The 11,806-nt window shown below is 40.5% G+C and overlaps 1 protein-coding gene across 1 annotated transcript; it reads right to left on the bottom strand.

The window, feature by feature from the left end:
- Positions 1-5,584: 5,584 nt before the first annotated feature.
- On the bottom strand, positions 5,585-8,272 carry LOC113020029 (promethin). The gene is made up of 5 exons (XM_026163698.1): positions 8,116-8,272; positions 7,747-7,860; positions 7,466-7,634; positions 7,232-7,377; positions 5,585-6,636 (listed from the first exon to the last, which is right to left on the bottom strand). Exons 2-5 carry the CDS (start codon positions 7,837-7,839, stop codon positions 6,568-6,570), a joined length of 477 nt encoding a protein of 158 aa, XP_026019483.1. The 5' UTR covers positions 7,840-7,860; positions 8,116-8,272; the 3' UTR covers positions 5,585-6,567.
- Positions 8,273-11,806: the final 3,534 nt, after the last annotated feature.

The following is an 11,806-nucleotide window of genomic DNA, read 5'->3' as shown; positions in this document are numbered from 1 at the left end:
CACCCCGGCAACAAACTCATGAATGCCTTCCGGTGGCGACGCGCCAGTTACATGGATCCTGAAATGTTGGGAATGGGGACAAAACTAACAGCCACTTTTCCCACACTGGGAATGCTTCCCTGTTTATCCTCCAGCACATTGTCACATCTCAGTTGTTACCTGTATGGCTCAGTTATTAAGAAGGTGCAATGGTCACCAACGGGTGCATTGCTAAAAAGGCCTCTCGTTTCTTTTTATAGTAGCGTTCCTAAATAATTCATTTTATTCTTCTTTTTTTTTTTTTGCATGTTATCACCTCCATTAAAGATTTTATGAGAATCATATCTAGTGTGTGTGAGTGATTTTTATTTTTCCTTTTTCCAATCAGAATTGTAATGTCTTTTGTTAAATATATAATCTGCAAAGGTACGAATGATGACCAGAGAAAGAAAAAAAAAATAGGTCCCGAAGGAGGCAAGAGGAAAGAAATGAAGGAAGAAAGGTAGATGAACTGCCAGAGATTCAATTCAATTTTATTTATATAGCGCCAAATCACAACATAAGTCGCCTCAAGGCACTTCATAGATACAGAGAAAAACCCAACAATCATATGACCCCCTATGAGCAAGCACTTTGGCGACAGTGGGAAGGAAAAACTCCCTTTTAACAGGAAGAAACCTCCGGCAGAACCAGGCTCAGGGAGGGGCGGCCATCTGCTGCGACCGGTTTGGGTGAGAGAAGGAAGACAGGATAAAAGACATACTGTGGAAGAGAGACAGAGGTTAATAACAGATATGATTCAATGCAGAGAGGTCTATTAACACATAGTGAGTGAGAAAGGTGACTGGAAAGGAAAAACTCAATGCATCATGGGAATCCCCCGGCAGCCTATGTCTATTGCAGCATAACTAAGGGAGGATTCAGGGTCACCTGGTCCAGCCCTAACTATATGCTTTAGCAAAAAGGAAAGTTTTAAGCCTAATCTTAAAAGTAGAGATAGTGTCTGTCTCCCGAATCCAAACTGGAAGCTGGTTCCACAGAAGAGGGGCCTGAAAACTGAAGGCTCTCCCTCCCATTCTACTTTTAAAAACTCTAGGAACAACAAGTAGGCCTGCAGAGCGAGAGCGAAGTGCTCTAATAGGGTGATATGGTACTACAAGGTCATTAAGATAAGATGGGGCCTGATTATTTAAGACCTTGTATGTGAGGAGCAGGATTTTGAATTCAATTCTGGATTTAACAGGAAGCCAATGAAGGGAAACCAAAATAGGAGAAATATGCTCTCTCTTTCTAGTCCCTGTCAGTACTCTTGCTGCAGCATTTTGGATTAGCTGAAGGCTTTTCAGTGAGTTTTTATGACTTCCTGATAATAATGAATTACAGTAGTCCAGCCTGGAAGTAATAAATGCATGAACTAGTTTTTCAGCGTCACTCTGAGACAGGATATTTCTAATTTTAGAGATGTTGCACAAATGGAAGAAAGCAGTCTTACATATTTGTTTAATATGTGCATTGAAATACATGTCCTGGTCAAAAATGACTCCAAGGTTCCTCACAGCGTTACTGGAGGCCAAGGTAATGCCATCCAGAGTAAGAATCTGGTTAGATACCATATTTCTAGGCTTTTCAGGGCCGAGTACAATAACCTCAGTTTGATCTGAATTAAGAAGCAGAAAGTTAGCGGCCATCCAGGTCTTTATGTCTTTAAGACATTCCTGCAGTTTAACTAATTGGTGTGTGTTATCTGGCTTCATGGACAGATAGAGCTGGGTGTCATCTGCATAGCAGTGAAAATGTATGCTATGTCTTCTAATGATGCTGCCTAAGGGAAGCATGTATAATGTAAACAGAATTGGTCCTAGCACTGAACCCTGTGGAACTCCATAATTAACCTCAGTGTGTGAAGAGGACTCTCCATTTACATGCACAAACTGGAGTCTATTATATAGATATGATACAAACCACTGCAGCGCAGTACTTGTAATACCTACAGCATGTTCTAATCGCTCTAATAGAATATTATGGTCGACAGTATCGAATGCTGCACTGAGGTCTAGCAGGACAAGCACAGAGATGAGTCCACTGTCAGAGGCCATAAGAAGATCATTTGTAACCTTCACTAAAGCTGTTTCTGTGCTGTGATGAGCTCTGAAACCTGACTGAAACTCTTCAAATAAACCATTCCTCTGCAGATGATCTGTTAGCTGTTTGACAACTACTCTTTCAAGGATTTTTGATATGAAAGGAAGGTTGGAGATTGGCCTATAATTAGCTAAGACTGCTGGGTCTAGAGATGGCTTTTTGAGTAAAGGTTTAACTACAGCCAGCTTGAAGGCCTGTGGTACATAGCCAATTATTAGAGATAGGTTGATCATATTTAAGATCGAAGAATTAATTAATGGCAGGACTTCTTTGAGCAGTTTTGTAGGAATGGGGTCTAAAAGACACGTTGATGGTTTGGAGGAAGTAATTATTGAAGTTAACTCAGAAAGATCAATTAGAGAAAAAGAGTCTAACTTAACATCAATGGTACTAAGAGTAGCTGTAGATAATGTTACATCTGTGGGATGATTATTGGTAATTTTTTCTCTAATGATAAAAATTTTATTTGTGAAGAAGTTCATGAAGTCATTACTAGTTAACGTTAAAGGGATGGTTGGCTCAAAAGAGCTCTGACTTTTTGTCACCCTGGCTACAGAGCTGAAGAGAAACCTGGGGTTGTTCTTATTTTCGTCAATCAGTGATGAATAGTAAGATGTTCTGGCTTTGCGGAGGGCTTTCTTATAAAGCAGCAAACTATTTCTCCAGGCTAAATGATGATCCTCTAAATTTGTGACACGCCATTTCCTCTCCAGCTTACGAGTCATCTGCTTTAGGGTACGTGTTTGAGAATTATACCACAGAGTCAGGTACTTCTGATTAGAGACCTTAGTTTTCACAGGAGCTACAGTATCCAGAGTCGTACGTAGTGAGGAGGTGAAATTATTAACAAGATAATCGACCTCTGTTGGGGTAGCGTTCAGATAGCTGCTCTGCTCTGTGTTGGTACAGGGCATTGAAGATGATAACAGTGGGTGGATTATATTCTTAAACTTAGTTACAGCGCTTTCAGAAAGACATCTACTGTGATAAAGTCTACTCTCCACTGCTGTGTAATCAATTATTGTAAATGTCAATGTTATCAGGAAATGATCAGACAGGAGAGAGTTTTCAGGAAACACTGTTAAATGTTCAGTTTCTATGCCATATGTTAAAACAAGATCTAGAGTGTGATTAAAGTGGTGGGTGGGTTCTTTTACATTTTGAGTGAAACCAATTGAGTCTAATAACAGATTAAATGCCATGTTGAGGCTGTCATTTTTAGCATCTACATGGATGTTAAAATCACCCACAATAATTATTTTATCTGAGCTCAGAACTAAATTAGATATAAAGTCTGAGAAATCAGACAGAAACTCTGTGTAAGGCCCAGGTGGACGATAGATGATAACAAGTAAGACTGGTTTCTGAGTTTCACAGCTGGGGTGGACAATGTTAAGCATCAGGCTTTCAAATGAATTAAAAGTCTGTCTTGGTCTTTCATTAATTAATAGGCTGGTGTGAAAAATTGCTGCCACACCGCCCCCTCGGCCTGTGCTTCGAGATTTCTGGTAGTTAGAATGACTCGGGGGTGTTGATTCATTTAAACTAACATAATCATCCTGCTGCAACCAGGTTTCTGTAAGGCAGAGTAAATCAATTTGTTGATCAATTATTAAGTCATGTACTAACAGAGACTTGGAGGAGAGAGACTAATATTTAATAATCCACATTTCACTGTTTTACTCTTTGGTTCAGATATGGATACTTTATTGTTCTTTCTTTGTAATTGTTTATGTTTAAGTTGTTTGTTGCTGGTTTTTAGTTTGTTTTTTGTCTGTTTGGGAGCTGACACAGTCTCTATGGAGATGGGTTTTTGGGGTGGTAGCAGGAGGAGAGAAGCTGCAGAGAGGCGTGTAAGACTGCAACTCTGCTTCCTGGTCCCAACTCTGGATAGTCATATTTTGGGGGGTTTAATAAATTTGTCCATATTTCTAGAAATGAGAGCTGCTCCATCCAAAGTGGGATGGATGCCGTCTCTCCTAACAAGTCCAGGTTTCCTCCAGAAGGTTTGCCAATTAGCTATGAAGCCCACATCGTTTCTGGGACACCACTCAGACAGCCAGCAATTTAAGCAATTTAAGGAGAACATGCGATAAATGAGATAAAAATAAAGACTTAAGATCCTCCACACCTTTGGCTGTGGACAGTTCAAGATGAGCAACAGAAGTTTCTGGCTTGTGACTGTCAACCATCAAGTGTTTCTGAGCCTCATGTAGTTTTAATTTATTAATTTTTTAATTTATTAAGTCATTTAAAAAAGAAACAGGGACACTCCAGGAATCTAAGATGCAAAGGGTACAATTTGGGCCAGCTTTAAGTCTTTGTGGAGTCACATATGTCCTGTGTATAAAAATGAAGGTAGTTGATGATTGTTTAGCCATGTTCCAAACACCAACCCAGTCAAAATTAGGGCTACTACACAAAGTAATTCATATACTTGCTACAGAGTGAATAGAATTGCTTAAAAAACAACCAACCAAAATAGAGCATGTGAGGGAAAGTAAAGCAGCATTTACTTGCAATAAAATTCCAGCATATACAGTTTAAACAAAATGGGATTTGTCAGGATTTCCGTATCACTCACTCTTACTTTTCATATATTCGAATTGAAGATACTGTCGAGTACACGTGGTGTGTTCAGCCTCAGCCTGGACTTTCTCATCCTTGTCCCAGTAACTCTTCCAAGAACAACTCGGGAGCAGGTTTTCCAGGTTTTGGAGATGGTACTGGAAGCATGGTTGCAATGTACCAGAGCCCTTTCTATGCTGTTTGTACTGAAAGAAGGTTGGTGTGGGAGCTTGTTTCTGCCACTGGAAAAAGATTTTTTTTTGCCGCCAATAATTCAAAATCTTCAGTTTATTGTATTGAAAGTAAGATATTTTGAGAATTTTTTTCGGTGGTTGAAGCATCCATAGAGTTGGTGTAAACCATGCTGCTTCCCTCCTTTTAATTTCTACTTCTGTCTATAACATAGCCTTTGCAAGTAGCAGACACCATTTCCAGCAGTTATACCTGAGTGGCTGTATCATCAAATGTGATACAGCCCAGGGAGGAATGGTCCAAAACGCCTCTATCACTTCAGCTTTCATAGAAAACACTGGAGAAACACTAACATAGTTTGAGCTACTCCCTTGCCCTGAGGGCGGACAAAATGAATCCACACTTGATTTGGCACAGATTTTACACAAGATGCCCTTCCTGACGCAAACCTCCCATTTACGCAGGCTCGTGACCCCTCCCGAGGCTGCATTCATGTCTTTTCCCAGAAACAAACCAGGGATCAAACAACTAATGAACATCATTATCGCTAAATTCGACAAGAGTTCACTTACTCCAGCTAAAGCCAGATAAACCCCAGATGTGACTTGGATGAAGCGAAGACCAGATGGTTTTTGATAATAAGAGAAATAAAGTACAGAAATGTTGATAGAATAGTGAAACATACCATACAGCGTGCACTGGGTTCAGTTTACCCCAACAATGTTTAATCTGTGTTCAGTCATGATGCAGTCTGATGCACAATATGCAGTATGGATAAACATCTTCTCAGTACATGGAGTTTGGCCTCATTATGATTGATATCACACCAATAAACAGCTGTGTACAGTAAATAACTACAACTGCATGTTCTACACAACATTTGTCACCATTCTTTATTTTTTGGAGCGACCCATCAGAATATTTTCACCCCTGTTTGGACAGAAGACAGCATTCCTCTTCACACGTAACAGCAAACATAAACACATGACAGTCATTTTGGTGCATTTCACTTAACATCAAGTAGCTGTACACTGTAGTCGAACACACAAACATATCGGCATTTCCATTCTAACAAAATGTTCATCTGTAATGAAGTAGTGCATGACCTTTTTCTTTGGAGGGGAGGGGAGAAATAAAGTAACACTGCAAGTGCATGAGTTCCCCCTTTTCTCTAGTTCTTGAAATGAGCCTCACATAAAGCCTCCCTCACTGGTCAATGAGCCCTCACACTGAATGTTTTTTGAGAGCTTTTAAAACTGGACGCTACAAATAAGGGATGGATAAATAACACAGGCACACTACTACACAGCTGTAAGTCTTCACACAATCAAAGGAGTGGCCATTAAAAGAGTGCACGTTTAAAACACCTCGTCATCGGCTTCACTCTGCAGATCGGAACGCTGCCTGCGTCTTTGGCATTTGATTAAAACAAGGCTGCTTGACTTAGCAAATGAGGTAGGTTCAATATTAGCTATTCCATGGGTCTCTCTCTTTCTCCACTACAGTGAGACTATTGAAATAATAACAATATTAGGCTTAAGACATACAATAACAATGAGATCTGTTACAACAGCAGATTTCAAACAAAACACCATAGTGCACGTTCAGGAGTCTGTATCACTGCATCGCAACCTCCTGGATTCAGCAGGGCTGACTCAAAACTTCAGGCAGGCAGAAGAAGAAAAACTAGTTGGCCTTCGAATCCTTCTCTGTTGAAGTTTCACACTCTGTCTTCTCGCCCTCGATTACACCTTTCTGTTATCGAAGAGAAAAACTGATTACATCCACTAAGAAAACAAACGTTTCCAATGCAAGCTACAAACTTTTTAACATTACCCGATGATATGAAAATGTATGCCTGTTTATGTCTAAAAAGGACCTGCCATGTTCCTTATGCTCCTTATTTTCTGTTACATATTACTAGCGCAGGGTTGGACCCCTGCTTGCCTTCAGAGCTGCCTTAATTCTTCATGGCACAGATTCAACGAGGTGGTGGAAATATTCCTCAGATTTTGGTCCATTATCAAGAAGCTGAAGAAATGTACCTAATAAAGTGACGACTGAATGTATACAGTTCATATTTAATAAGTCAAAAGTTATCTGCAAGCAACACCTGTGAGCCAGTAGCTCATCTCTCAGGCAGCCAATCAGAAGAGAGATGTCTTTAAGGGAGCTAAAAGGTTGTTTCAGACAGTGAATGAAGGTCTGATGAACGTCAGAGCTACTTTAGTAGAGCTCATGAATAATAACATTGAACTTAAAATGAGTATAATAGATCCACTTTAATTTACAACACAAACTTTGTTCCAAACAAGGCAACTAAACTCATGCTTAATTGTCAGTACGTTACCTTTGTCAGATGTGGGTAATAACGGTTCAACAGGCTGAAAGTGGTGACATGCAAAACATTGACGACGGCCGAGGCCACGATGGCGAAGAGGGCGATACCAGAGAGCACCCAGAGCAGAGCCAACCCTCCGACAAACAACAGGAATGCTGAGAGAGCAAACACAGGTGACAGGTTTGTGACTACCAGGTGGTGCGGTGTCATAAAATGCTATAGCGCAAGGGTGAGCACACCTACCCTCACAGAAAACAAAACCCACTGCAGATATCATCATGGTCACAACAGCAAAAGTGACAAAGAGTCCAACAGGCACTGCAGCCATAGCGCAGAACATCAGAGCTGTGAGAGCTACAAACGAGTGGCTGCTGAGGTACCGCCCAAGTCTCGTATTCAGCAACCGTGCTACCTGTAAGAGATCAGGTTTCATTGCAGCTGCAAGACAAACCATCAGCTGATGCACACAAATTAGTGAAAACATAAAAGACTTTGACAAGTGGAGGTGTGAAGTTTTGGCTTACCCTGGGGTCATCTTTAAAGTGTTTCACCAAGGCCGTCCATCTTTTCTTCAGCTGCTCAAAGTCAGCCCCACTCTCACTGCTGCTGCTCTGCATCTTCACACAGGTCTGAAGTGACTGAGAAGGAGGAAAAGCACACACAGTCAATCTGGCTGCTTAAATCCCAACACTTAGCTTCCTATTTAAAAGTTACTCCAACGGCTCAACACATCCTCAGTTCAGCCCCAGTAACAATAAAAACTAGCTCAGAAACAAAATCTGGGATAAAGCTAACAACTGTTGTGAACTTCTGTTGCCGTTCACTGGACGAAAGTAACTTTCATTACACACTTTTTAAAACATATAACACAAGTTCTGCTGTGAGGTACAAACCTTAAACGGAGTCTCGGCAGCTCACAACATGAGAGAGAAATCACGAATGTCTCGTGGCTGCTTAAAACACGTCCACGGAAACAACACACCCATTTAAAAACGCACATCTCCTTTCTTCTCGTCCCTCCTCCTCCTTCTTCCTCTTCACAGAAACTCAGAAAGGGTTCTCGATGTTAACGCTGCTCCCTAGTGGTGGCCTCAGGTATTGCAGCTCTAGGTGGCTAGCAAGAGCAACGGAGCAAAGAAAATTAAAAACAGTATAATCTACAATAAAGGTAACCTAGTCCCATACTGAAGGCTTTGTCGTGTGAGGGAGTGCATTAAAAAATAAAATATTAATAATTATAACAGTGACAAAATAATACAAAATGAATTTAATTTTTTTTTTTTTTAAATACACTCCTTACTCTGTAAAATGAAACTTTAGCTCTTCCCCACCCTGCACTTTCATTTGTTTTGGAGAAAAGAAATGACTGATGGCCCCAAAAAGTGGATTCTGTTCATCGTTTTCAGTGGGAGAAACGTTGCAGCGTCACTCATCCAAGGGTCTTCTTCACTTGGATTCCTTTTTGGGATTTCCCTACCTGAAGACTGCACATGAATCAAGACACTTTGTGACTGATGATATCACTCTGTGACTCTACCGCAGAATAAAATCTGGATGCAAGGATGCAGGAATCAAACATCTGGAGTGACCAAATATTTGCATTGCCCTCTAAAACCGTTTTTAAAAGATTTAAATCAAATTAAATAAATGAGAAAATAAATGTGAACAATAGATTTCACTTCCAAAATAATAAACCAGCAGCAACTCCGAAATAAGCATGGCTAGTCATGTGTACTTATTTATTTCCTAATATTAGGGAAATATATTTTTCCCACAAGGAAACATATACAGATAGGTAACCATAAGGCAGTAGAATTAAGTATATAGTAATAAAAACACATATCGTTTGTACCTGACCCTAGACAGACTCATGTATATTTACTGTCCTCTAGTGGCAAAAATGATACTTTGCACACCATAACATCACTGATACAGTCATTTATGTTTAAATGTAAAAACAAATAATAACTTGATAATAACATGTAATACTTTCATTGCTAATGCATTAATAATGATGTGGAGCTTACGATCACTGCTTCACGTTATATTGATGCTACCTCTTATTTTGCCATTAACTGATTATTGGAACAGTGAAGTTTCTTCCCAGGTTGTTCTCCTGTTCCTTTTCAGCGGTGACATTTCTATACCCTCAAATGTATTTCCACCTGCACAGCTGCGTGTCTTCCCCTCCTCCTCAGACATATTATTCACTGTCATTAAATGATGCAGTCAGTAATTATGATGGATGCCGGTGCCAGCCTTCTCTGCTTCGGCTTAATTGTGCCATAAAACACAAATGGACTTAATTGAGTTGGTCACGAGGTCACGAACGATCAAATGATTTGTTCTTGCCGTTTTGTTTTTATTGTCACGGGAGCAAAACGGAAATCAGCGAAGAATAAACGTGCATTTCTGGAAGTGTGCTTCAGTAGAAAGCAAACACAAGCAGGTGACATCATTATCTGAGGTTACTCAGCACCTCTGATGTGGAGTAACCTCAGCAAACGGTACCTTTTGAATATGCCCTCATATTGACTGCCGAGGCTTTGTAGCAGGTGCTTTATTATCAGCAGTTCCCCTGAGATCCTGCAGGGGGAGTTCCTATTTCACTTAGAGTCTGTCGGGCTGAAATGGCCCTTTAAAAATAATGACCACACTGTTTAGCTCTCAGCTCTGTGCTGCTATTAGATGGCAACAGTAAGATTTCTCTCTGAAGACTGATCGGAATATCAAATGACTGAGCTTCACCCCGCCGCTGATTACTTCCTCGGTAAAAGATAGCAGATATTACCACAGGTGCCCACAAATTACGTTAAGTCCCTCGAGTTTTGGACGGCATTAAATTTTTGTGAGCACATAACTGCCAGGCATGGGCGAGCGAAACGGCAGGGCGATCTGTTCTGAATTACACCAAAGAGAGACACCCCTGGGACCAGTGATGACAACTTATTTGGAGCCTTTATAGCTGCTGGCCATACTAATTAATCACGCTGTTTGGTATTGTGTACAGGGGGAAGGTTCGGTGGGAGAGAAAAAAACCCAGCATCCACCTCTCCAGACTGCTAAACACCGTGAACTCAGTGAACCAAGGCTTTTCAGGAGGCACACAGGAGTTACACAAAAGGAGATTGTGTATGCAGTTAGTGCATCTGCACCCAAACAACAAGGGATTCCCAATAACTCAGCCCTGCACCCTTCACCCCACCCTCTGCAATCTCCTTGAATTTCAGGCTTTCATCTTTATGGCTCTTTCCCATCAGATTACACATTTCATAGTGGGAAACTCTGCAGGCTGGCTGCTGCACTGCATTCCACATAACTTCTGGCTGCCAACCAATGCATGCTTCATTAACACGACCCTGCCTGTCTGCTTGTTGTTCATCAGCACGCCCCTGTTGAACTGCATTAAGCTTCATCTCCTGCCAAAGCTGTGAAACATCTCGCAGGGAGACCAGCCTCAAATCTCAGTCATCTGTCAAACACTCAGTAATCAATAAATCATTAAGAAACAAATGACACCTTTGAAGCAATTGACAGCCTATTTTTTGCAAATCTTTAATATTGTTTTGTAGTTGAAGTCAGTTTAAGCAAAGCACCCCCCTTAAATTACAATTATTCAGTAACAAACAACAGGTGAGAACTCAAACAATATTATTCTAATTACTTTTCTCTTTGGATTATCTCCTCCAATGCGTTTTGTCCCCGAGCCTGAAATTGTGCACTGCTGCGCTGCATGCCATCATACAGTGTTTTGTAGTAATGCATTATTTAGGAGGAAACATGTTGAAATCAATCAAATCACCACGGCAGTGCAGCATTCATTTTTCATCACTTAGAGCTGCAGTGGGCAACAAACCTTCAAGCAGCTGCCACCTCTCTGTTTTATGTCCCCTTTCACCAGTACATTATGTTACTCACCTGACCTGCTCGGATCAGTCCTCGCTTACCATCTGGATTAAAAAAATAATAATAATCTAGTCTTAAATTGGAGCTAGAGGAGGTGTAGAGGTTTAATCACCTTCAAAGTACATGGTCATTACACAATGCTAGAAGGTAATTATGGGCTTTTTTGCTCATTAGGCCAAAAACATGTGGTTTAAGTCTGAAAAATTAAAGGCACTTTGTTCAGCAGTGGTTTTTTAAAAATATATTACACTTGGTTCAAGCAGTGTGTCTTTTCAGTTTCTTATAAAACCCGTGTACTGATTTTTTATAAGGCTGAAACTACTACTGATGCTGAAATAATAAATGTCAAGCAGAACTAATAAGGGGGTTTCCCTTCTGTGACCAATGTGACTGAAGTGAATTGCCATGCATTTCTAAAACAAACCCTCTTTCACATCTCATTTAAGATCTTTAAGTAAAATATACAACTAAAATGGGATTTAAATGAGGTGAAATCATATTATCACTTTGGTTGTGCGCTAGGTTTAATTCATATATGCTTTGCGCTGGTCAAAATAAGACATCTCGATGCAACAGAGCTGTTCTGTGGCTCTGGAGAAACAGTGAATGACATGTGTGACGAGCAGCCTGCTCTCCCTTGAGCGTAGTTGAAAACGGAATGTTGTTAATATGTCTCAT

This window comes from Astatotilapia calliptera, chromosome 4 (genome assembly GCF_900246225.1).
Source record: "Astatotilapia calliptera chromosome 4, fAstCal1.2, whole genome shotgun sequence".
Lineage (NCBI taxonomy): Eukaryota > Metazoa > Chordata > Actinopteri > Cichliformes > Cichlidae > Astatotilapia > Astatotilapia calliptera.
This window is presented reverse-complemented; position numbering and strand designations above follow the sequence as displayed.